A 23652-nucleotide genomic window follows, 5' to 3' on the forward strand; every position below is an offset into this window, starting at 1 on the left:
AAATGAAGCAACTGACAAACAACTAATCTCAAAAATATACAAGCAACTCCTACAGCTCAACTCCAGAAAAATAAATGACCCAATCAAAAAATGGGCCAAAGAACTAAATAGACATTTCTCCAAAGAAGACATACAGATGGCTAACAAACACATGAAAAGATGCTCAGCATCACTCATTATCAGAGAAATGCAAATCAAAACCACTATGAGGTACCATTTCACACCAGTCAGAATGGCTGCGATCCAAAAGTCTACAAGCAATAAATGCTGGAGAGGGTGTGGAGAAAAGGGAACCCTCTTACACTGTTGGTGGGAATGCAAACTAGTACAGCCACTATGGAGAACAGTGTGGAGATTCCTTAAAAAACTGGAACTAGAACTACCTTATGATCCAGCAATCCCACTGCTGGGCATACACACTGAGGAAACCAGAAGGGAAAGAGACACGTGTACCCCAATGTTCATCGCAGCACTGTTTATAATAGCCTGGCCATGGAAGCAACCTAGATGTCCATCAGCAGATGAATGGATAAGAAAGCTGTGGTACATATACACAATGGAGTATTACTCAGCCATTAAAAAAAGTACATTTGAATCAGTTCTAATGAGGTGGATGAAACTGGAGCCTATTATACAGAGTGAAGTAAGCCAGAAAGAAAAACACCAGTATAGCATACTAACACATATATATGGAATTTAGAAAGATGGTAACAATAACCCTGTGTACGAGATAGCAAGAGAGATACTGATGTATAGATCAGTCTTATGGACTCTGTGGGAAAGGGAGAGGGTGGGAAGATTTGGGAGAATGGCATTGAAACATGTATAATATCATGTATGAAACGAGTCGCCAGTCCAGGTTCAATGCACATTACTGGATGCTTGGGGCTGGTGCACTGGGATGACCCAAAGGGATGGTATGGGGAGGGAGGAGGGAGGAGGGTTCAGGATGGGGAACACATGTATACCTGTGGTGGATTCATTTTAATATTTGGCAAAACTAATACAATATTGTAAAGTTTAAAAATAAAATAAAATTGAAAAGTGAAAAAAAATTTTTTTTAAATAATAAAAATATGGTCACTGAAGTTTCTCTTGTTTTAATCCTAAACTAAGCTGTCATGTCAAATATAGTTTTACCTAGTATGTACCTGTGTGCACACTTGCCCAGATGTGTGTATTTTTAAATATGCAACAGTTCAGTACTGATATCTTGATAAATGACAAACATCCCTTCCATCTTCCCATTAATACAATAGATTCTTCCCTCTTTTTATTGAAATTTTAATTTCCAGTCCATGTGTATTATAGAGGAGGCTTAATGTAGGTCACTAGATGCCATCATGAATAATAGGAAAAAGGAAGTCTCTTGTTTCCTAATGCCTGTTAGCATGAAAACACAGCTCTGGATGCCTTATTATGCTTTTTGACTCAGGAGTCCTATGGGTCTGCCATAACTGCTGTGTGAACTCATTGTTTCTGCCAAATACATCAGCTGGGGTGAGAACATTAATTCATGTTAACAGAGATGTGTCAATGTTGCTCCTGAAAAAAGTGCTGAGATGTTATATTTGCAAAGATCGTCTTTAAAGGAAAAATACTGTTTTTAATATTATGTTCTGTCTCTCAATCCAAGAATTTTTCTACTTTGCCTATTTTCTTTTGGGCCAGGTTTTCCTGAGGTTAGTACCCATTTATCCTGAGTTAGAAATGATTAGGCATCTTTGTTTTTGGAGTCCAGGTAGGGTAACAGTACCTTTTTGGGCAACGAGGCATGGGTCTGTGCCTTGTGGCTGGCTCTCTGGCCAACACAGCTTCTGAGTTTTGTTTCTGCCACCACTCCCACCTTGCTGTACTGCATTTGTTGAGCAGTTTGCCTGTTTTGTGTCCCAACAAATGGGGACATTCAGGGAGTTCCCAAATTCTCAAAGGAGAGGCTTGAAACCTCTTTCCACTCTAGGAACTACTAAGGGTTGCAAACCTAAGGGATGTGAGCCAATTTAATCCCTAAAATCGATCACACAGTAGCACAAAAAACTTTCAAAATGGTCAAAGCTATGTTAACTGTAAATTGGCTCTTGACAAGAGCATTTGCCAGTGAGTGAACAACTGCAACAAGGGCATTTGCCTCCTGCCTCTGTGGAGGTCGAACCCTGTGCTGCTACAGCTGCTCACCTTCAACACCCCCTTAGGGAATTTAGAGTGAAGTGAAGCACTCTGCTCCAGGGATTCTGTTGGAACAGGTCTTTAGGTAGTTAAATATTTTCAGAAAGTGATTTCATGATCCCAATCCTTGCATCTCTTCATATCTAGAAAAGCACTAAATCACTTCTTACTGACATTAGCTTCTCGTGGCTAGCAGAAAACCTTTTGTAAGTAAGGACTTGACTGCACTGAACTCCTCCTTCACCAAAACCTTATATATTGACCTTCCCCAACTGCCTCTTTGGAGCAGTCTCTCAGAGCTATCTGAGGTGCTGTCTCCCTGGCTGCAGTCCTCATTTTGCCCCAAATAAAACTTAACTCACAACTTTCAAGTTGTACATCTTATTAGTCGACAGCTAAAACAGCGAAGCTGCACTTAAAACCCACTGGGCTGCACTTAAAACCCACACCGGATGACAACTCCATCTCCAACATCAGACAGTGAGGAATAACACATTGCTGATTTCTTTTTCTCTCTGCAAGATTGAATGGGAATGGATGGAGCACACAAACAAAGACTCGCCATGCATGGCTGGTACTTACCAATCCGTTTCTCACTTTGACAGTGTCTTCTGAAAGTGACTTTTGTATCTCCTGTTTTCTAAATGCTTTAGAAGTAACTCCTTCCCTTTACATCCTTTGAACCTAAAGCAGTAACATCTTGAAACATTGATCTATTTGCTGCTAGCTTTCATTAATTTCATCCATTCCTGAAGGCAGAGCCACATTGGTGTCCACTTAGTGAAGACCTACTTAGGGCAGCTCAGGTCCCTTTATCAGGCCCGAATTAGCTTTGCAGTTTTAATAAGAACTATAGCTTTCTCAATTATTATTTAATTCAATAATGTGCCCACATTTGCTAATGTATTTCTAAAGTGGGAGGCAAGCTGCAACTGCCTATCTGTCCATAGGTAAGCAGAATGTGTCACATAGGCTGTGCCACCTCTCCGGGAGAGTTAACATTCATTTTGCATCTGTACATGGCCAGGCACATAATCCCATTCTTCAAATGTTGAACGTAGCACCATTTGCCAGTGTTAGCCCCGCAGCACCTCTAGGGTATTTCAGTCTCAAGATGTATTAATGCAAATGTGTAAATGTCAGCAAGCTAGTATTATGTATGCACACCCATCATTCAAAGGGGGAAAAGAGATCCATTTTGGCTTAGATTATTTTCACTACAAGGCCTTTAATTCCAAAGTTTCCTGGTTTGTTGAACGTGGCTGTTTCCCAGAAAAAAAAAATACTTGGTAAGTGAAGATATAACGGTGACCACTACCCAAAGGGCCTAGAATTCCAAAGAAAACTGAGCCCCAGAAGATGAACAGAGAAAGAGCAAGCAGCCTCTCTTTTTGTTCTCTCAATTCTTCCCACAAGGTCACCCTTTCTAATTGACAAGCCAAATAATTTTATTCAGTAACTGATAAGAAAGCAAATTAAATTTCATTCGATTTGAAAAAGTATTCCAACATGTGTATGAGTTGGTCTAAATTCATTCTAAGAAATTTAACAGGGTACGTATTTCTTTTATTACTTCATGTTTTCTCAATAACGAATTCCTTGAGATAAAAATTAAAACTGCTAGAAAAATGAAAAGATGCCCACTGTAAACGGAGGAGGGGGCTTATATTTTTTAAAAGGATTTTGATAATTTGAAGAAACAAGTTGAGAGGCAAATAGTTCTTTGAAGAACTCCATTTAATCATTTTCCTATCATGAATCACTTTAATGACTAGGGACACATTTTTTTTTAATTCTATGAATTATACACCATAACGGTGACATAATGTCACCACTAAAAACCTGATGATGAAAATTAGCACTTACCTCCAGAAAGTGCAGGCAAATCAACCAAATAGTTTACACAAAAGTCAAATTATATGGATATTCCTTTTTCCTCACCCCTTCATACCTGCAATAATGTATTCACTTAATTCTATTTACTTAGAAAAAATTTTAAACTTTTGTTAGGATATAACCAATACACACTTTGTGAGCATGGACTCACACAAATGCTTGCATTAAAACATCTTCTTTGATGCAGAATAATCTTAAAATGTTTACAGTAATCATATTTCTGGTTGCAGTGTTACTCTTAATTCTAAGAGTGTTGTGTGTATACTGTGGGATAAAGCAGATGAGTATTTACATTGGTGCTTCTAGAACCTGTGATTGCCAGCAAGGCAGAAAGAAGACAAATGTAAGATAGATGAGATAAAATAAAAACCTGATAGTCCTGAATTTGAATTGGAAGTTTCAGTTTGAACTCATAATCATTTGTCTTTAAACAGTATATATAGCATATGTTGTTTATATACTAGTTCAGTGTAATGAAAAGACCAAGAAACAAAGACCAATCCAGTAGTTATGAGTACCTGTAGAGCCAAGATTATGTTCTCTTCAACACTATCAATAAAAGGACCCAAGTTATTTGGGGAAAATGTCTGGATACGGCATGCATCAGGATATGTACAAGAAAAGCCTTAAACATCATATAATATTAGGAAACAAAAAAGAACTTACAAGACTTTGTTTTACAAGATTACTAAAGACATGTCAAAAGTATGCAAAAACCAATTTAAAGAGGTTCCCATAGCTCAAAATAGGACGATTTGAGCATAAGAACATAATTTTAATGAATTAAAGTATTTCAAATAGGTTTAAGTACCTAAGTGGATATGTTAATACTGAAAACAATAAATTTACTGGTCCTTTTTTGGAGGATGATGGTGTCAATGCCTTAAAACTAATAAATGAAGAGAAAGAACTTGTACTATCTTCTATCTCACAGTAACCAAATGGTTGATGACAGCAAGTTTATAATGCATATCAGCTAATAACAGAAAAAGAAATGATGAAATATCACCATTTTGCACCATAATTCTAATGAATTATTGGATCTGGACAATGATCATTAATGACTGCTAACATAAAAAGAGAGAAAACTGTCTTCATTCTGACAGAAGTATCACCTAGTAATCTTGATTAAAAAAAAAAACAAACAATTTTAAAAATTAGACCCAAATCCAATAAACCCTCAATATCTAAGTCCCCTACATAGAAACCTTCAAGTTGCAAACTTTCAAAGATGTGAACATGTGTTTGAATGTCCAGTTAAGTAAGTTATTCGCAGGTCTGGCATACACGGTCATGTGTGTGTATCCTCTACATGTGGTTGGACAGTAGTGTGCACTGTAGTACAGTATCTTTATTTCAAGCCCAGCATGTCCAGCAGCAAGGGTGAAAGCAACGGTGATGTGGCTGGCACTGCTAAGAAGTGCCAACTGTTGTACTGCACGACTGTACTTTTCTAAGATTAAAACCATTTTCTTTACTTCTTGTGTTTGTTTTTTATGTATTATTTCTGTGAAAAGTATTATAAACCTATTACAGTACAGTACTATATAACCAATGGTGTAAGTTGGCTACCTAGGTTAACTTTGTTGGACTTAAACGAACAAAAGTTGGACTTACAAATTCACTCTTGGAATGGAACTCATTCATATGTAGGGGACTCACTGTACCAAGGTATCAGAGCAGAAGTACTGGGGGGCAGTCAGCAAAATATAGATTGTGGACGAATGACTAGATCTTTTTCAATAATAAAGGGAGAGAGTGAGAGAAAAGAAGCTATAGATTAAGAGAAATATAGGAGACATATCAATTATTTATAATGTATAAACTAATGCTAATCCTTATTTGAACATGTATGGACCTTAATACTAATCCTGAAACAATTAACTGTTAAAAATATTAATGAGATCATTGGAGAAATTTGAAAGCAGACTAAATATATATTGTTATTAAGAGACTATACTGATTTTTATGTGGGGCAATGGCATAGTGTTTATTTTTAAGAGTCTATCTTTTAGAGATAAATGCTGAAATATTTATGAATGAAAATAATATGATGCCTGGCATTTGCTTCAAAACAAACCTTGGGAAAGGAGAAAGCAAATAGAGGTATAGACGGAAGAAGACTGGCTATGAGTTAATAATATTCAATCTGAACTGTGGGTACACAGGAGTTCATTACAGGATTAGTCTCTCTATAAGTGTGTGACATTTCTCTTCATAAAAATTTAAAAAATGTCTCTTTGAAAAGTGGCAATGAACATCAGGTCACTATGGGAAATCTTTAACAATCAAATCAACACAGCTGTATTTAGGACACAGATTAAAACCACAGTGGAGATAGCAGCCCTTGAGATCATTTTGGTCAGCCTTTTGTCATTCAAATAGATTTTACCAAAACTATCCATTCTGCTCATTTCTATTACTTGGTTGTCTTCTTTGGTCTGGTTGAAGTATTCAGTGAAACACAGGATTAGATTTGGGGGAGAAAACAGCTACAAAGCATCATAAAATCATTTTGGCTTGATTTCTATACTTCTATTTTGGTAACTCTATGAAATGAATGATACCTGCAAAATTAATTTTAACAACTGAGTTTTTTCCTACTATATAAACAGCTTTCCTCCTTAGAGACAGTAGGAAAATGAACCTCCCAAAGCTATTCTTTCCCAGCACTTGTCGCCCAGTCCATAGATCTGCGACAGTGCTGTCTCTGAAAGCTCACAGCAAAACCAACATGATACAAGCAAAACGCATGGGAACAGACAGCATGCTGAGTTCTTCTCTGATACCCCTAAATTATTCAAGGGCCTATAGTTATGACTAGGTGATACCCCAAGGGCAAACTGTTATTAATGAAAAACCAACTATACCTAATTAACTGCATTGCTCTGGGCTAGTGAAAAATCAGAAATTTCCAAAGCCACTTGAGAATGATCATATTTATACAGAATGATGATACAGGTGACCATATTTCTTTGAAGCACATACCTACTCCTTTTATCCCTACTGCCTGTCTCTTTGGACCACTTATACTACACTGATTCAAATCTAAACACTGGGAATCTTCTCACTAACTCTAAAGTAGATCAGATCAGATCAGATCAGATCAGTCGCTCAGTCGTGTCCGACTCTTTGCGACCCCATGAATCGCAGCACACCAGGCCTCCCTGTCTATCACCAACTCCTGGAGTTCACTCAGACTCACGTCCATTGACTCAGTGATGCCATCCAGCCATCTCATCCTCTGTCGTCCCCTTCTCCTCCTGCCCCCAATCCCTCCCAGCATCAGGGTCTTTTCCAATGAGTCAACTCTTCGCATGAGGTGGCCAAAGTATTGGAGTTTCAGCTTTAGCATCATTCCTTCCAAAGAAATCCCAGGGCTGATCTCCTTCAGAAAGGGGCCACTATCAACGGCTATTTATCTTGCGTTTCATTAGGAGCTATGCATTTTTGGTGCTCAGAAGTAGAAAACATTAAATTTGACCTACATTATCATTAGGAGAGTTGGTCCGCATAAAATTTTTAAAATAAATACCAGCATTAAAACTCTATCCAGAGATGTTAGAAACTCCCTTTCTCAAACACATAACTCAATACAGTTAAAGGTTTAAATTTGATAATAATAAAGGATAAAAGATATACATCTTGAGGAAATCAGAATGCTAATATTGGAATTATAGTCAATGCTCAATTTATCCATGATATTGCAACCAGTCCATTCTAAAGGAGATCAGTCCTGGGGGTTTATTGGAAGGACTGATGCTAAAGCTGAAACTCCAGTACTTCGGCCACCTCATGCGAAGAGTCAACTCATTGGAAAAGACTCTGATGCTGGGAGGGATTGCGGGCAGGAGGAGAAGGGGACGACAGAGGATGAGATGGCTGGATGGCTTCACTGACTCGATGGACATGAGTCTGAGTGAGCTCCGGGAGTTGGTGATGGGCAGGGAGGCCTGGCGTGCTGCGATTCATGGGGTCACAAAACGTCGGACATGACTCAGCAACTGAACTGAACTGATTGCACAAGTAAGCAATATTCAGTGGTAATTCAACATTTTAGCAATCAGTTTCAATATTTTTCCTTCAGCAGTTCTTTATCAGTACTAGACATATGAACTAAAATAAAAGACAGACTGATTTACAACTCTGCTTCTCTGTCATATACTGGTTACCTTTCTAAAGAAGAAGAAGAAAAAAGTAAGTTATATGGGAGAAGAGGAGGAGGAAGAGGGAGCAGGGAGGAAGCAGGAAAAGTAAGGAGCAGGAGAAAAGTAAGCAAGCACACCTCAGGAAAGGTATTTTACAGAATGCTGCAGAAAACCAGATGTAATAAACCAGATGTAATAAAAATATGCAAATTGGTTTTTAGCTAACTGAGTGAATGGTATATATATATATCTCATTTCTCATCAAGAACCCACTGTTAATGATTTTAAGTAATGCTTAATTTCAACATGATATTCTGCTTAATGTGTTAAATGCTAAGTTATGGTGATCACAAGTTTACAAGGGCATGGCCTATTTGCAGGCAAGAAGCTCTGCAACCCGGTTACAGAATCAATAGCCTGTTCTGCTTTGGAGTCTCAGTAAATTTTTGCCACAACTTCCAAAGGAGTTTAGGTCCTAAAGTTCCTTAACATTTCTATTTTGAGACAAAAATATGTAGACTTCTTTCAGCTTATATCCAATTTAATCAATAGCAAATTGAACTAAATAAGAACAAACCTAAAGATATCTTGGGGAAGCAGTCAGTGTTTTTTTTTTGTTGTTGTTGGGGGGGGCTTCAATCCAATCAAAATGAAGAGAGAGAAGTTGGTGTAGGTGGACTAAATGGGGCCTCACTGCTGGCTCATCAAGTAATCATAATAGTCAAAAACATATAACAACCGGTTTGAAAAATAACTGTTCATTTAATAGCTGGCAAAAGAACTCTGCAAAGACAGCATGAAAGACAAAAAGGCCACTTCTCAGAGGACTCACCTGTCTTTCCCAGTTTCCTTCTTAAACACTCCATCACAGTAACTCATGCGCTTCTCTGTGGTCACATAAATTTGGGCATTGGGATAGATGTCAACAGTCTTTTTCAACATGTTGTACACAATGCCATTGCCATCTTTCCTCATATTGCGGAAAGGGCCCCAAATAACATAAATAGTAGTGTTTGCTTCCTTGAAAAAATAATCAGGGTTTTTCAGTAAAAGAGGAACGCTGGTATGGGATACGACGCGAATCATTGTCATGCGGCCAACATCCTCTTCATAGCCCTTGGTGGGTGCATTGTTCATTCTCCAAATGCAGGACGACTGATCTATCTCATTCCCCACCTTCTGGCCGACCATCTGACCTGAGTTTGACACAATGGCACAAAGATTACAGTCCAGTTGCAAAGGCTGAAAAACAGAAAGAGAAACAGGGCAGGTAGGGGAGAAATGTGTAAATTAGAAAGTTCCTCATATTCCAACAAGTTTTTCTGGGAAAACAAATTCCAGATATTGTGCATAATTGCTAAGTGTGGGAATATCACTGAAATATATTTATACTAATCCAAAACTAGCTCCATAGGATATCAAGCTTGGGGCATGCCTCCATTTAAAAAGTGAATATGGATTGCTAAGAAATAACTTTCATTTCTCTTTCTTGTGTTGCTTTGAAATTCAATGAAAAAGCAGTCATTTGTTTCCCACCTTTTATGATGTCTTTTCATTCAAAACTGTTATTTCAAATGAAATAAGGAAATACAGAAAGATTTGCTCTCTTTAATAAGGGTGATGGCTAAAAAAAAGAAATGCAAAAGGAGTATATATAGGCATCAATTTGAAGTTTACTTATATGTATGAATGATTATGTAGCAGTTGACAAAAATATAAAAAATTCAGCAAATGATGAGATTCTGAATTTTCAAAACCCAGAACTACTGAAGATAAATTTCAGGGTAGCAAAAATATTATAGAGAATCTTAAAAAATTCCCTTGCATCACCATGGTTAAACAACCGTTGTGCTCTTGTTTATTCTAGTTGGATAGGAAAGGCTTCTTTTTAAGAACTCAAGGAAGGCACATACAAAGACAGTCTCCACCATCCTTTTCTTTTTTTATTGGAGTTTAATTGCTTTACAATGCTGTGCTAATTTCTGCTGTACAATGAAGTGAATCAGCTATACCTATACATATATCCCCTTCCTACTGGACTTCCCTCCTGCTATTCTCCCCACCGTCCCACCCATCTAGGCCATCACAGAACACTGAGCTGGGTTTCCTGAGCTATACCGGAGGTTCTCACTAGCTAGCTATTTTACAGATGGTAGCGTATATACATCGATGCTAATGTCCCAATTTGTCTCACTCTCCCCTCCCCCTGACTCCATCCAGTGTCCACACATCCATTCTCTGCATCTGCATCTCTATTTCTGCCCTGCAAATAGGTTCATTTATATCATTTTTCTAGATTCCACATACTTTAACCAATGAGGTAACAGAGACTCATAGAGACTAAGCATCAACTTTCAGGGCTGGCAGGTGATACAGTTGCATTGGTGGATTCAACTCTAGATCCAACTCTAAACCCACCGCTCTCTCCCTTATTCTCTGCTTGTTTTTTTTTTTTTTTCCTTCCCAGGTGGCTCTAGTGGTGAAGAGCCACCCCGCCAATGCAGGAGACAGAAGAGACATGGTTTTGATCCCTGGGTCGGGAAAATCCCTGGGAGGAGGGGACGGCAACCCACTCCATTCTTGCCTGGAGAATCCCATGGATTCTCAGAGGAGCCTGGCTGGCTATACACTCCATGGGGTTGCCAAGAGTTGGACACGACTGAAGCGACTTGGCATACCCGCAAGCAAACCAAATACAGTCGACACTCTGGGGATAGAAAATACCACACCATCCGGGTTGCTTGGATCTGTGGATGCAGAATTGGAGCATATGGAAAGCCCATGGCATGGGAATTGAGCATCTGCAGGTTCTGGCATCCACTGGGGTCCTGGAATCAACCCCCCTCGGGTATGGAGGAATGACTGTATATTCCTTTTATGATTTCCCCACACATAAAGAAAAGTGAACTTTTAAACAGTGAGTGATAAGGGGACAATGCACTTTGCTGATACATGCCTTTCTTCTTTTCTTTCTGTAAGATTCTACATTTATATCTGATATGTGACCCCAGATTTCTTGATGCCTATTGGTCAGTGGCCTCTTCCACACTGTGTATTAGTTGTGTTACAATTTATTATTTAATTATGTCTGTCCACTAGAAAGTAAACTCCATAAGAGTAGGCTCAATGTCTGTCTTCATTTAACCCCACTCCTCAGAAATCCCTGGAATATTATAGTATTTCAAATATACAGAGGTCAAGTTAGGAAATGAAAGCAATTTAATGAAAAGTATTTATTAGGACCCTGAACATAGTATTAGGGAAGAAGTGGACTTTTTCAATTCATCTAGAACTGCTGATTTAGTTAAAAAGAGAAAAGCAATCCAGAAGAAACACATCAACATACCCACAGGTTCAATCTAGGTGAGTGAATCTATTTATCTGAGATGTCAAAATTAAGAATTTTAAAAAACCTTACTTATACAGCCCACAAAGGTCCATTTTGAAGTGCCTTAATAGTCTGCTATGAAATGGAGTGACTGTCCATCGCTCCTGCCCCAGTAAGATTTCTAAACTAAGGTGGGCAGCAGGTGGTCCAGGCACCAGGTCAGAATATCTCCACTCAAGGTGGGTGACTGTATTAGGGCACTTGGCAATGGGATTTTCTAGGTTGGTGCCACAGTGAAGACTTCACCAAAGGGCAAATGGAGGCACAAGAGGATGCCTCGTAGATTCAGGCATTGATTTAAGCCCCTTCCTCTGCATTTAAGCCCCTTCCCTACAATCCTTGGGAAGATTGTAAGGAAGAATACAATGTTCTTCCTGACATCCATTAGACTTAGCTGAGTCCTCCAAAATCAGTCACATAAATCAATGCCTTATTTAATTTGTGTATCACATGACACATTCCAATTTATCACCAAAATGCATATGGTACAGGAGGTTAGGTTCCATTTAGTGTTCCAAGAAGTTGCTTCCCTATATACTAAAAACATTTTAGGGTGCCACCCCCACACATTAAAAAAAAATCAAAAAGAAAGATATAAAGAAAAAGCCTTGGAGGTGTTCTAATACCCAAAATGCAGCAATTAGCATTGGATTTCCAAGTCATTAAAGTGAATTAGCTGGTTCTGCTACAATAACGGAGAAGGCAATGGCACCCCACTCCAGTACTCTTGCCTGGAAAACCCCATGGGTGGAGGACCCTGCTGGGCTGCCGTCTATGGGGTCGCACAGAGTCGGACACGACTGAAGTGACTTGGCATCAGCAGCAGCCACAACAAGGCTTCATTTAACTAATAAGAATCAGCATACTGGTTTCACTTGACAATTGTAACCTCTGAGAGTGATCAATTAAGACTTCACAGTCTGTTTCATGACAACATATCAGCTGTGCAGCTATGAGGTCAGCAGCTGACTAATAACTTGAGGGCAAATATTGGGAACAATGGCCTCTTGTTTATATGACAAATACGTAATTGGGCAGGGTGCTATGAATATAATACCTTTGGGAGTAGGTGGTGATCTTTAAATTGCCCCTGTCTTTTATACTATTCACTTGGCCATATTGTCACCAAGGCCAGAGTTGTACGAGACTTGCTCATGTCATACTGCTTGGTCTCAGAACTACCTAGCTGTCTGGTTTCCTGAATGAGGTACCAGGAGTCATGGCTGCAGGTGTGACTGTTCTATTTACCACATGGTTGCAGGACCATCTTTACAGTATGATAGGAGTGCAGGGCTAGATGAATGAAACATTCCTAATCATAATCAGAAGCTTCAGGTAACACGAAGAGCTTGTTAAAGCACAAGGGACTCATCCAAATGTTTGAAAGCACTTTCAAACTACAGTAAGCCATGATAAAAAGAAAGACACACCTGGGCACGAATGGATGGTTTGACCCAGGGGCTGCTCTTATCTGGTTATCTCAGTTCCTTTTATTAGCTTTATCACTGCATCTTGTGATCTCAACTTTCTTTGTTAAAATGTCCTGCTGTTTCTTGAGCTCATTTATGTTATTTGATTTGGGGCTTTTGCTTGAAAATTTATTCCATGTGTGTCCACTCGCTCAGTTCTGCCTCAGTAAGCAGTTTCTTTCTAGATACAGGCCCTGGATTTTCCGAGACCTTTGGAAAGATTTATCTGACTCCACTTTATCAAGCCCTATCATAATTTTGAACTTTCCTTTTCAGTTGACTTCTCCCTATTTTTTGTTTCTTTCCATTAAAAACAAATTTGACCTCTTTGTCTTTCCCTCTCATACACTCAAAACATCATCAAGCCAAATGCTTTGCTTGAGCTTTGGCTGTCTATAAACTGAGATTACCACAAATATTCAGCCAACCATCTAGGCAGCTGTGTTCCTAAGAGAAATCTCACAAATGTAAAATGCTTCCTTTCATCTGAAGTCTAAGATACTGATTTTTTTTTGGGGGGGTGGGTAACATCATTATACAGGCATATCTTACTTTACTGCATTTCATTTTATTGAGCTTCATAGATACTGTGTTTTCTTTTTTCTTTTAAACAAATTGAAGATTTGTTCAGTTCAGTTCAGTCACTCAGTTGTGTCCAACTGTGACCCCATGAACCACAGCTCGCCAGGCCTCCCTGTCCATCACCAACTCCGGAAGTTCACTCAAACTCATGTCCATTGAGTTGGTGATGCCATCCAGCCATCTTATCCTCTGTTGTCCCCTTCTCCTCCTGCCCCCAATCCCTCCCAGCATCAGGGTCTTTTCCAATGAGTCAACACTTCGCATGAGGTGGCCAAAGTATTGGAGTTTCAGCTTTAGCATTAGTCCTTCCAATGAACACCCAGAACTGATCGCCTTTAGGATGGACTGGTTGGATCTCCTTGCAGTCCAAGGGACTCTCAAGAGTCTTCTCCAACACCACAGTTCAAAAGCATCAATTCTTGGGTGCTCAGCTTTCTTTATAGTCTAAGTCTCACATCTATACATGACTACTGGAAAAACCATAGCCTTGACTAGACAGACCTTTGTTGACAAAGTAATGTCTCTGCTTTTGAATATGCTATCTAGGTTGGTCATAACTTTCCTTCCAAGGAGTAAGCAAGTGTCTTTTAATTTCATGGCTGCAATCACCATCTGCAGTGATTTTGGAGCCCAAAACAATAAAGTCAGCCACTGTTTCCCCATCTATTTCCCATGAAGTGATGGGACCAGATGTCATGATCTTAGTTTTCTGAATGTTGAGCTTTAAGCCAACTTTTTCACTCTCCTCTTTTACTTTCATCAACAGGCTCTTTAGGTCTTCTTCACTTTCTGCCATAAAGGTGGTGTCATCTGCATATGGCTGCACCATGGCTCAGAAGCAGCCAAGAGGAGCTACCCCATGTCCAAGGTCAGGGGCAGCGGCCAAGAGGAGCTACCCCATGTCCAAGGTCAGGGGCAGCTGCCAAGAGGAGTTACCCTACATCCAAGGTAAGAAACAGCTGCTGCGCTTTGCTGGAGCAGCCGTGAAGAGATACCCATATCCAAGGTAAGAGAAACCCAAGTAAGACAGTAGGTGCTGAGAGAGGGCCTCAGAGGGCAGACAGACTGAAACCACAATGACAGACAACTAGCCAATCAGATCACACAGACCACAGCTTGTCTGACTCAATGAAGGTTTGCAGCAACCCTGTTTTGTCAAATGATGGTTAAGTATATTTTAGCCATAGAGTACTTTTTAAGTTAACGTATGTACTTTTTTAAGACATAGGCTATTGCATGCCTAACGGGCTACAGTATAGTATAAGCATAACTTTTATATTCCCTGGGAAACCAGAAAATTCATGTGATTTTATTGTAATATTTACTTTATTGCAGCGGTCTGGAACTGAATGTGCAATATTTCCAAGGGTTGCCTTATTTGATTTGGATATTTTCTCCCTTTACAAGATATACTACCTCTATACTGTATATCTGGTAATAAATACTCAACTTGGGGAAAGTTAATTCAATGATATCTAGTAAACAACTGTCAACTACAAATTGGCACTTACCAAGAGCTTTGCCAACGACTGAATAGCAAAGGCGTTTGCCCTGCCTCTACAGAGATTGAATCCCATGCTGCTATAGCTGTTGACCTTCAACAAACCCTGAGGGAGTTCAGGGTCCAGTGAGGCACTCTTTACTCCAGGGAATCTGGAGGGACAGTCCTTTAGATAGTTGGATGTTTTTAGGAAAAGATTTTATGATCTCAATCCTTGCATCTCCTCATATCTAGAGAAGCACTAAATCCCTTCACAGTGACATCAGATCCTCATGACTAACAAAACCTTTTTATAAAATGAGTGCTCCCTTCACCAAAACCTTATACATTGACTTTCCCCCACTGCCGCTTTGGAGCAGTCTCTCAGAGTATCTGAGGTGCTGCCTCCCAGGCTGCAGTCCTCATTTTGCCCCAAATAAAACTTAATTCACAACTCTCAAGCTGTACTTTTTTTTTTTTTTTAGTCGACACAACCAAGTAATTTTTACCATGCACTTAACAAGGCTATGTTAAGGGTAAAATAATTTTAGGATTTTAATTACTGTGAATTTTAACCTCAGCATACAGCTCTGAGGTAGGTGGGGATGTTTTATGATCAACTACAGAGTCGGATACGACTGAAGTGACTTAGCAGCAGCAACAGCAGGGTCAATTCACATACTATTGGTTGGCTGAAAAGTTCATTTGGTTTTTTCCATAACATCTTATGAAAACCTGAATGAACCTTTTAGCCAACCCAATGTTTTAAAGGTCTAATGTACTGCCTTGAAAAACAAGTCCTTTCTCTGCTAAAACAAATCTTGACATTTGCCTCCTTTAAAACAGTGTGATGGAGACATATAAATACAGAGTATTATTAACATGATTAAATACCTATTATGGGCCAGTCATCCTGCCCAGCACTTCATTACATTATTCCATTCATTTCTCATAGTAAATTCTTCAAAAGTTAGTTTTTACTTCATATTATTGAACTGAAATTGAAATGAACATGATGTCCAGTGAGTACTAGATATCTTTCAGGTTAAGAAGACAGCACATATTATCTTTTGTGAAATGCACTCATAGCCCTAATAAGAAGTGGGAGGTATTAAAGAAATATTTATTATGAATTTGCACTATCCCTAATAAACATGTAGGCAAACACCTCAACTCTCACCCAGTATTATATTAAAACTATCTACATTAAATTATAAATCAATGCTTTTAAATATGCTGGTGGCCAAAAATTTCACCAAAAGAGGACAAAGTTTCCTAACTGATGAAATTCTCTTCAGGAATGTTAGATAGAATGTATGAGGATAGAAATAATCTCTCCTTTCTGGCAATGACATTATGATGGCATAAGAAACTATGTTGATATTTTTTCTTAATCTTCTTTGGAAGGAATGATGCTAAAGCGGAAACTCCAGTACTTTAGCCACCTCATGCAAAGAAAAGACTCTGATGCTGGGAGGGATTGGGGGCAGAAGGAAAAGGGGACGACAGAGGATGAGATGGCTGGATGGCATCACTGACTCGATGGACATGAGTCTGAGTGAACTCCGGGAGTTGGTGATGGACAGGGAGGCCTGGCATGCTGCGATTCATGAGGTCGCAAAGAGTCGGACATGACTGAACGACTGAACTGAACTGAAGTTTAAAATATGGCTGAAATTTCAGTCTAAGATAAACTAATCATGACTGATTTTATTAGCTTTAACATTGTCCTCCACATTTTTTCACTCAATTTGCTTTTCAAACTTTTTTTGTAACAGGAGTGAGTTGTGTTTCTTTCTGAAGCATTAAATTATTACAGTCCACATCTGAGAAAACACAAAGCCATGGCAGATGCTTTTATAAACTGGTCTCCATGGCTAAGGGAATACCTCTCCCCAGTGCAAAGTCTCCTGGAGGTAAATTCACTTTAGAAGCTCACAGTGACTGCTGTCAACTCCTTGGGTGGCAAAGATAGCTGAGATGCCAAGCCCTCCTCTAACTCTTTGAATCGCTCCCCTCTCCATACATATGAAGATTCTAGAACACTAACTGCCTAGGTAGTATGTTCATCCTTAGGTCATTTTACAGTCATGTGGATTTTTAGTTTTAACTTACCATAAGCATGGGCATTCAGCACAGAAATGAATTCTTGTTTGCACAAATGTGAAGAATATAAGTGCAAGAGAATCCTTGATACTATGGAGGTAAGAGAGGAAAATGAGGCTATTCTAATCTCTTTTGAAGAGTCTGTGGTATTTTAATAATTAGCTTTATTTTCCTGTGACTAAATATTATTTAGGCAGACTCTAGAAACCAATTAACCATGACATGTCCAATTGATTCTTGTCTGGTTTAAAAAAAAAAATGACTGAAACTAATACGTCATTCACTCTGATCAGGAAGTCTCACCTTTTATTGAGTCAGTCACTTTCTCTTCAAATTAGGACACGTATAGTTACAAGACTTCTTTCTGTTTCTCTGCTCTATTTTTACACACACACAAACACACACACAGAGTCACCCTCATCCTGCAAATGAGACAGCTCATTCTCCTAGCCACTTTTTCCATCCTGCTCCTTACCAGCCAAACCACTCTGGAAAATTTCCCTTCTCTGTTCTTTGGGTAAGAAACTGACAAATTGCCCTATCCTTTTTGAATGATATATTGGGACAACTGCCAAGCACTTTACATTTTAATCAGTAAGAAGAATGAAATATTTAACCTTTACTTTTTTCTCCATGAATAGGCTTATAGACAATAGAATAGATAATTAAAATCTGTGAATTAAAACTTGCAAAACAGTGTGGTTTCCCCAGCAAAGAGAAATGGCCATGTACGAAAGGTCACCTGTCAACTAGTTCTAGTTATTAAATCTCTGCATTTATCACTGTGGTGGCTCCATGGAAAACGAAGGTCAAGACATTAAATTATGAAATAGTCAGGATTAGAAAAGGTCACTAAAAACTCAACTAAAATTTAACCAAACCTGCTAATTCCACATCCTTTGAAGCGAGCAGACACAGCCAGGAATGAAATACACACTGAATGGAACTAATCTATCTCCCTATTTTATCCCCATATTCAAAATGAATTTCCATTTGATGTCTTGAAGTCTAAAATGAAACTTGCTCATCTCAAATAAAAACAGGAGCTTCGATAAATATTTCAGAACAAAATCATGTTTGAATCGAACCGACTTAAATTATTAAAAACATTGTTTTACACCACTCTAAGGGTTGCTTTCACTTCAATCATGAGAATGCAATTTAAAATATTAGCAATGGGGCACTCCTGGCATCTTAAATGCTTTACGGGACAATTAGCAAATTCACCACTCACTAATTTCCTACTTTAATGTTGAAATAAATGAGATCTTTGCTTTTCATCATGCAATTTGAATGAATTTGAACAAAGCAGGTTGAACAAAGCTCCAGAGACACACTCTTCAGTTTGCTGTCATTTATTTCTCTACTCTTCCTGAATGTCTTTAGAGTTTTAGTTTTAGAGGCTTCAACATGTATAATGATGCCATTGGGGAATAGATTTTGCCTTTATTCTCCTTGATGTTCTTTTGAGGTCTTTCAAGTGAAAGGTACAAAAAAGGCATTAACAATCTGGCATTGTTTTTATTGCTTGACAAAGAAAAAAATGTATTTTAATTTTTCCCATGTTTCAGGAATGATTAAGCAAGCTGTTTTCATCCACACTGAGTCACTTTCAGCAGACCTCTAACTGTGAGCAAAGACTTGTAAAGATGGTTCTAAGGAGAATTCAACACAGTTCAACCAAGCCAGCCTGTATATGTACTTCTTTGCCCCTCCACAATCCCGCTTCTTTCAGTTAATGCAGCTTTCAAAAGCAGTGTGTATAAATCATACAGTATGAGTAACTGCACATAAAAAGACAGATTTGCTAACCCACGGTTTGGCTCTGGCTCTCTGTGGATTTGGGATATGGCATTTACCTTGATTCCTACATGGTGGCATTATATTCAAGCATAAAACTTAACAGGGGGGTGCATAAAAATGTTAATGTCAAGAGATAATTCTAAAACCAGCAACATAAAACTGTTTCTCAGTCACCATAGACGGTGTGTTCTCTTCATTGGGAAGTTCCTTTAAAAAGTGCATCTGTATAATCATGCAGGCATACCAAATGAAAGCAGTTTGCTTTCTCTGGTGCATGTGTGCTAGGTCACGTCTGTCATGTCCAACTCTTTGCGATCCTATGGACTGTAGCCTACCACGCTCCTCTGTCCACGGGATTCTCCAGGCAAGAATACTGGAGTGGGTTGCCATGCCCTCCTCCGAGAGACCTCCCAGACCCAGAGATCAAACCTGTGCCTCCTGCAGCTCCTGCATTGCAGACAGATTATTTACTGCTGAGCCACTGGGGAAGCCCGTTGCATTCTCTGGACTAGAAGACAAATGAGTCTTTTCAAACCAAAAAAAGAATTTTTATCTATAGACTGAGAAAATGGGAGTAATTCTCACTGTCAGGTCATTAAAAAAATTGACTAATTTTGAGGCCAGTTTCAGTTCAGTTCAGTTCAGTCGCTCAGTTGTGTCTGACTCTTTGCAACCCCATGAACTGCAGCACACTAGGCCTCCCTGTCCATCACCAACTCCTGCAGTTTACCCAAACTCATGAGTCGGTGATGCCATCCAACCATCTCATCCTCTGTCGTCCGCTTCTCCTCCTGCCCTCAATCTTTCCCAGCATCAGGTTCTTTTCAAATGAGTCAGCTCTTAGCATCAGGTGGCCAAAGTATTGGAGGCCAGTTTACCTCTGGATTATATTTCCATATAGCTATTGCTGATTAGATAGCATTAAACACCTTTATGTTCTGGCTAGAATTTGCTTTGGAACCTAGGAAACTCATATTACCTCATAAATGTTTTTAATTGTCATGTAGAGTTTTTGCCAGATATATAAAGCTAGCGATAAACTGAACATGTGTTGACAAATATTCAACACAGGGTTTTTTTTTTTTTAATCTTGTTCTATTTTCCTAAGCTGAAGGATGCTTTAGTGGGTTTATAGTTTGAGAGAAAGGGCTGGTGAAGGATGAGAAATTGCAAATACGTGACAAAGGCTCACTAATGGAGTGAGAACCTAGAAAAGATAGGAGTCGACAACTTAAGGAATATTACTGATGTTGTTCAGTTGCTAAGTCATGTCTGACTCTTTTGTGACCTAATGGACTGTAGCCCACAACGCTCTTCTGTCCATGGGATTTCCTAAGCAAGAATACTGGAGTGGGTTAGCATTTCTTTCTCCAGGGGATCTTCCAGACCCAGGGATAGAACCCAAATCTCCTGCATTTGGCAGGTGGATTCTTTACCAATGAGCCATCAGGGAAGCCCTTGAGGAATATTACTTGGTCATAAAATGAATGAAATATTGCCATTTGCCACAACATGGATGGACCTAGGGATTATCACACTAAATCAAATTAGTGGAAGACAAATATTATGACATCACTTATATGTGGAATCTAAAAAACAATATAAATAAACTTATTTATAAAACAGAAACAGACTCACAGTCATAGAAAACAAACTTATGGTTATCAAAGGGGGAATGGGTGGGGTGGGGATAAATTAGGAGTATGGGATTAACAAATACATATTACTTTATATGAAATGGGTTTCTCAGATGCAGGAGAGGTGGGTTTTATCCCTAGTTTGGGAAGATCCCCTGGAGTAGGAAAAGGCAACCCACTCCACTATTCTTGCCTAGAAAAGTCCATGGACAGAGAAGCCTGTCAGACTACAGTCCATGGAGTTTCAAAGAGTCATACACAACTGAGTGACTGAGCACGCATGTAGTATATATGAACTAGATAAACAACAAGGATTTACTGTATAGCACAGAGAACTATATTCAACATCTTTTAATAACCTATAATGAACTAATACAATTATGTAAAGTTTAAAAAAAAATAAAAGTTAAAAAAATAAATAAAATAAAATAAAAAAAAACCTATAATGAAAAAAAATCTAAAAATATATATATATATATATATGGTATATAACACAATAGTGAAGTGAAGTCGCTCAGTCGTGTCTGACTCTTTGCGACCCCATGGACTGTAGCCTACAAGGCTCCTCTGTCCATGGAATTTTCCAGGCAAGAGTACTAGAATGGGTTGCCATTTCCTTCTCCAGGGGATCTTCCTCACCCAGGGATTGCACCCAGGTCTCCTGCATTGCAGGCAGACGCTTTACTGTCTGAGCCACCAGGGAAGCCATATAACACAATACTTTAAATAAATTCTAGTCCAACAATAAATAAAATTTATTTTATTGATACAGTTGAATGGGCAAGCTTTGCAAAAATAGACACTTCTTCCCCTAAGACAGGAAAAAAGAATTAAGAATGACAAGAAACTGTGACCTTACAAGAGTGGGATACAACCAGAGTTTACCTCAGATTCCCTTACATTTCTATAAAGCAAGCAAGGGTTAATTGAGAGACTTAGAGGTAAGGTTAACAGGATTAAGGAGAGATATGAACTTTTGAGAAAGAGAGCATTTTGGGCAAGAATCAAAAGGATTGCCAACTGTGCCACCATTCAAATATAGAAAGTACATATTTTTGATGATGATACTGTAAGATTCTATATTCTTTCTAAGTACTGTTTAGAAGCACAGAGGCAAGGGTGAAGAGAGCTTATCCAGCTTGATCCAGGGCTGAAGCTTGGAGCAAGTGGTATACTGAAAGCTTGACACTGAAAAATAATTATGGACACTAATAATATAAATTTCAAGCTAATAGTGGAAGGAAATAAATGGTAGGAAAATGAGCAAATGGAAGAGATAAGGAAACAAGAATGTCTTAGTGGGGTTATGTTCATTCAGTGGAGATAGGGAGAGAGATGCTTGTATCGTATACCCTAAGATTATGCTTATTTGGGAAATAAGGAGAAAAATGTGGCTAATTTAGGCTTTAAATTAAAGGCCTATGATTTCAATTGAGAAGAATTTCAGGAAAGAAGCTGTAGTGTAAGTCATTCCTTCCAGTTTGGAAATGCAAAAACCAAAGAATAGAGAATATTCAAATTCATTAATAGTTAAAAAGTACCATGTTCTTGGGGGGCAGGAAGAGAAGGGGACGACAGAGGATGAGATGGCTGGATGGCATCACTGACTTGATGGACGTGAATCTGAGTGAATTCCGGGGGTTGGTGATGGACAGGGAGGCCTAGCGAGCTGCGATTCATGGGGTCACAAAGAATCAGACACGACTGAGCGACTGAACTGAACTGAACTGAACTGAACCATGTTCTTGCATTGAAAGAATTAATATTGTTAGATGACCATACAACCTAAGGAAGTCTACAGATTCAATGCAATCTCTATCAAAATATTAGCATCATTTTTTTCACAGAACAAAATCAAGTAATTTAAAAATCTATATGGAAACACAAAGACCCCAAATAGCCACAACAATCTTGAGAAAGAAGAACAGAGTTGAAGGAATCATGCTCCTGACTTCAAAATATACTACAAAGCTACAGGAATCCAAACAATATGGTACTGGCACAAAAACAGACACATGAGCCAATGGAACAGAATAGAGAGCCCAGAAATCAACCCACACACTTATGGTCAATTTATGGTAAGGAGATAAAAATATTCAATATTCAAAGGGAAGACAGTCTCTTCAATAAGTAGCATTGGAAAAACTAGACAGCTATATGCAAAAGTATGAAATTAGAACATTCTCTAAAACCATATACAAAAATAAATTCAAAATGGATTAAATCCTTAATGTAAGACAAGAAACCATAAAATTTCTAGAGCAAATCATAGGCAGAACACACTTTGACATAAATTGTAGCAGTATTTTTTGGACTTCTATCCTAAAACAAAGAAAATAAAAGCAATAATAAACAAATAGGGCCTACTTAAATATAAAAGCTTTTGGACAGTGAAGGAAACTATTGACAAAACAAAAAGATAACCTACTGAATGGGGAAAAAATATCTGTGAATAATATGGCAAATAAGGGGTTAACATTATATAACATTTTCTATATATATATATAAAAAGCTCACACAATTCAATATTAAAAAAAATCTGATTAAAAAATGGGAAGAAGACCTGAATAGATACTTTTCCAAAGAGGAATTCAGATGATTGTCAGGCATGTGAAAAGATACTCAAGATTGCTTATCATCAGGGAAAAGCCAATCAAAACCACAATGAGATATCACCTCACATCTGTTAGAATGGCTATCATCAAATTACAAATAACAAATGTTGATGATAATGTGGAGAAAAGGGAACTGTTGTACATTATTGGTGGGAATATAAATTGGTGCAGCCACTATGGAGAACAGTATGGAGGATTCTCAAAAAACTAAAAATAGAACTACCATCAAAAGGTGAAAGTGTTAGTCACTCAGTTGTGTCCACGTGGAGTATAGCCTGCCAGGCTCCTGTGTCCTTGGAATTCTCCAGGCAAGAATATTGGACTGAGTAGGCATTCCCTTCTCTAGGGGATCTTCCCAACCC

The 23652-nt window shown here is 38.6% G+C and overlaps 1 protein-coding gene across 10 annotated transcripts in view; it reads right to left on the reverse strand.

The window, feature by feature from the left end:
• The window catches only part of ST6GALNAC3 (ST6 N-acetylgalactosaminide alpha-2,6-sialyltransferase 3), a 626405-nt gene that overhangs the window by 245313 nt on the left and 357440 nt on the right, over positions 1 to 23652 (reverse strand). For all 10 annotated transcript variants that reach the window (XM_070780186.1, XM_019957248.2, XM_070780174.1 and 7 more), the window contains one exon: positions 9043 to 9452. In XM_070780186.1, the coding sequence (XP_070636287.1) occupies positions 9043 to 9452 (410 nt within the window). The remainder of the gene's footprint in view (positions 1 to 9042; positions 9453 to 23652) is intronic.

This window comes from Bos indicus, chromosome 3 (genome assembly GCF_029378745.1).
Source record: "Bos indicus isolate NIAB-ARS_2022 breed Sahiwal x Tharparkar chromosome 3, NIAB-ARS_B.indTharparkar_mat_pri_1.0, whole genome shotgun sequence".
In the NCBI taxonomy this organism is placed as follows: domain Eukaryota; kingdom Metazoa; phylum Chordata; class Mammalia; order Artiodactyla; family Bovidae; genus Bos; species Bos indicus.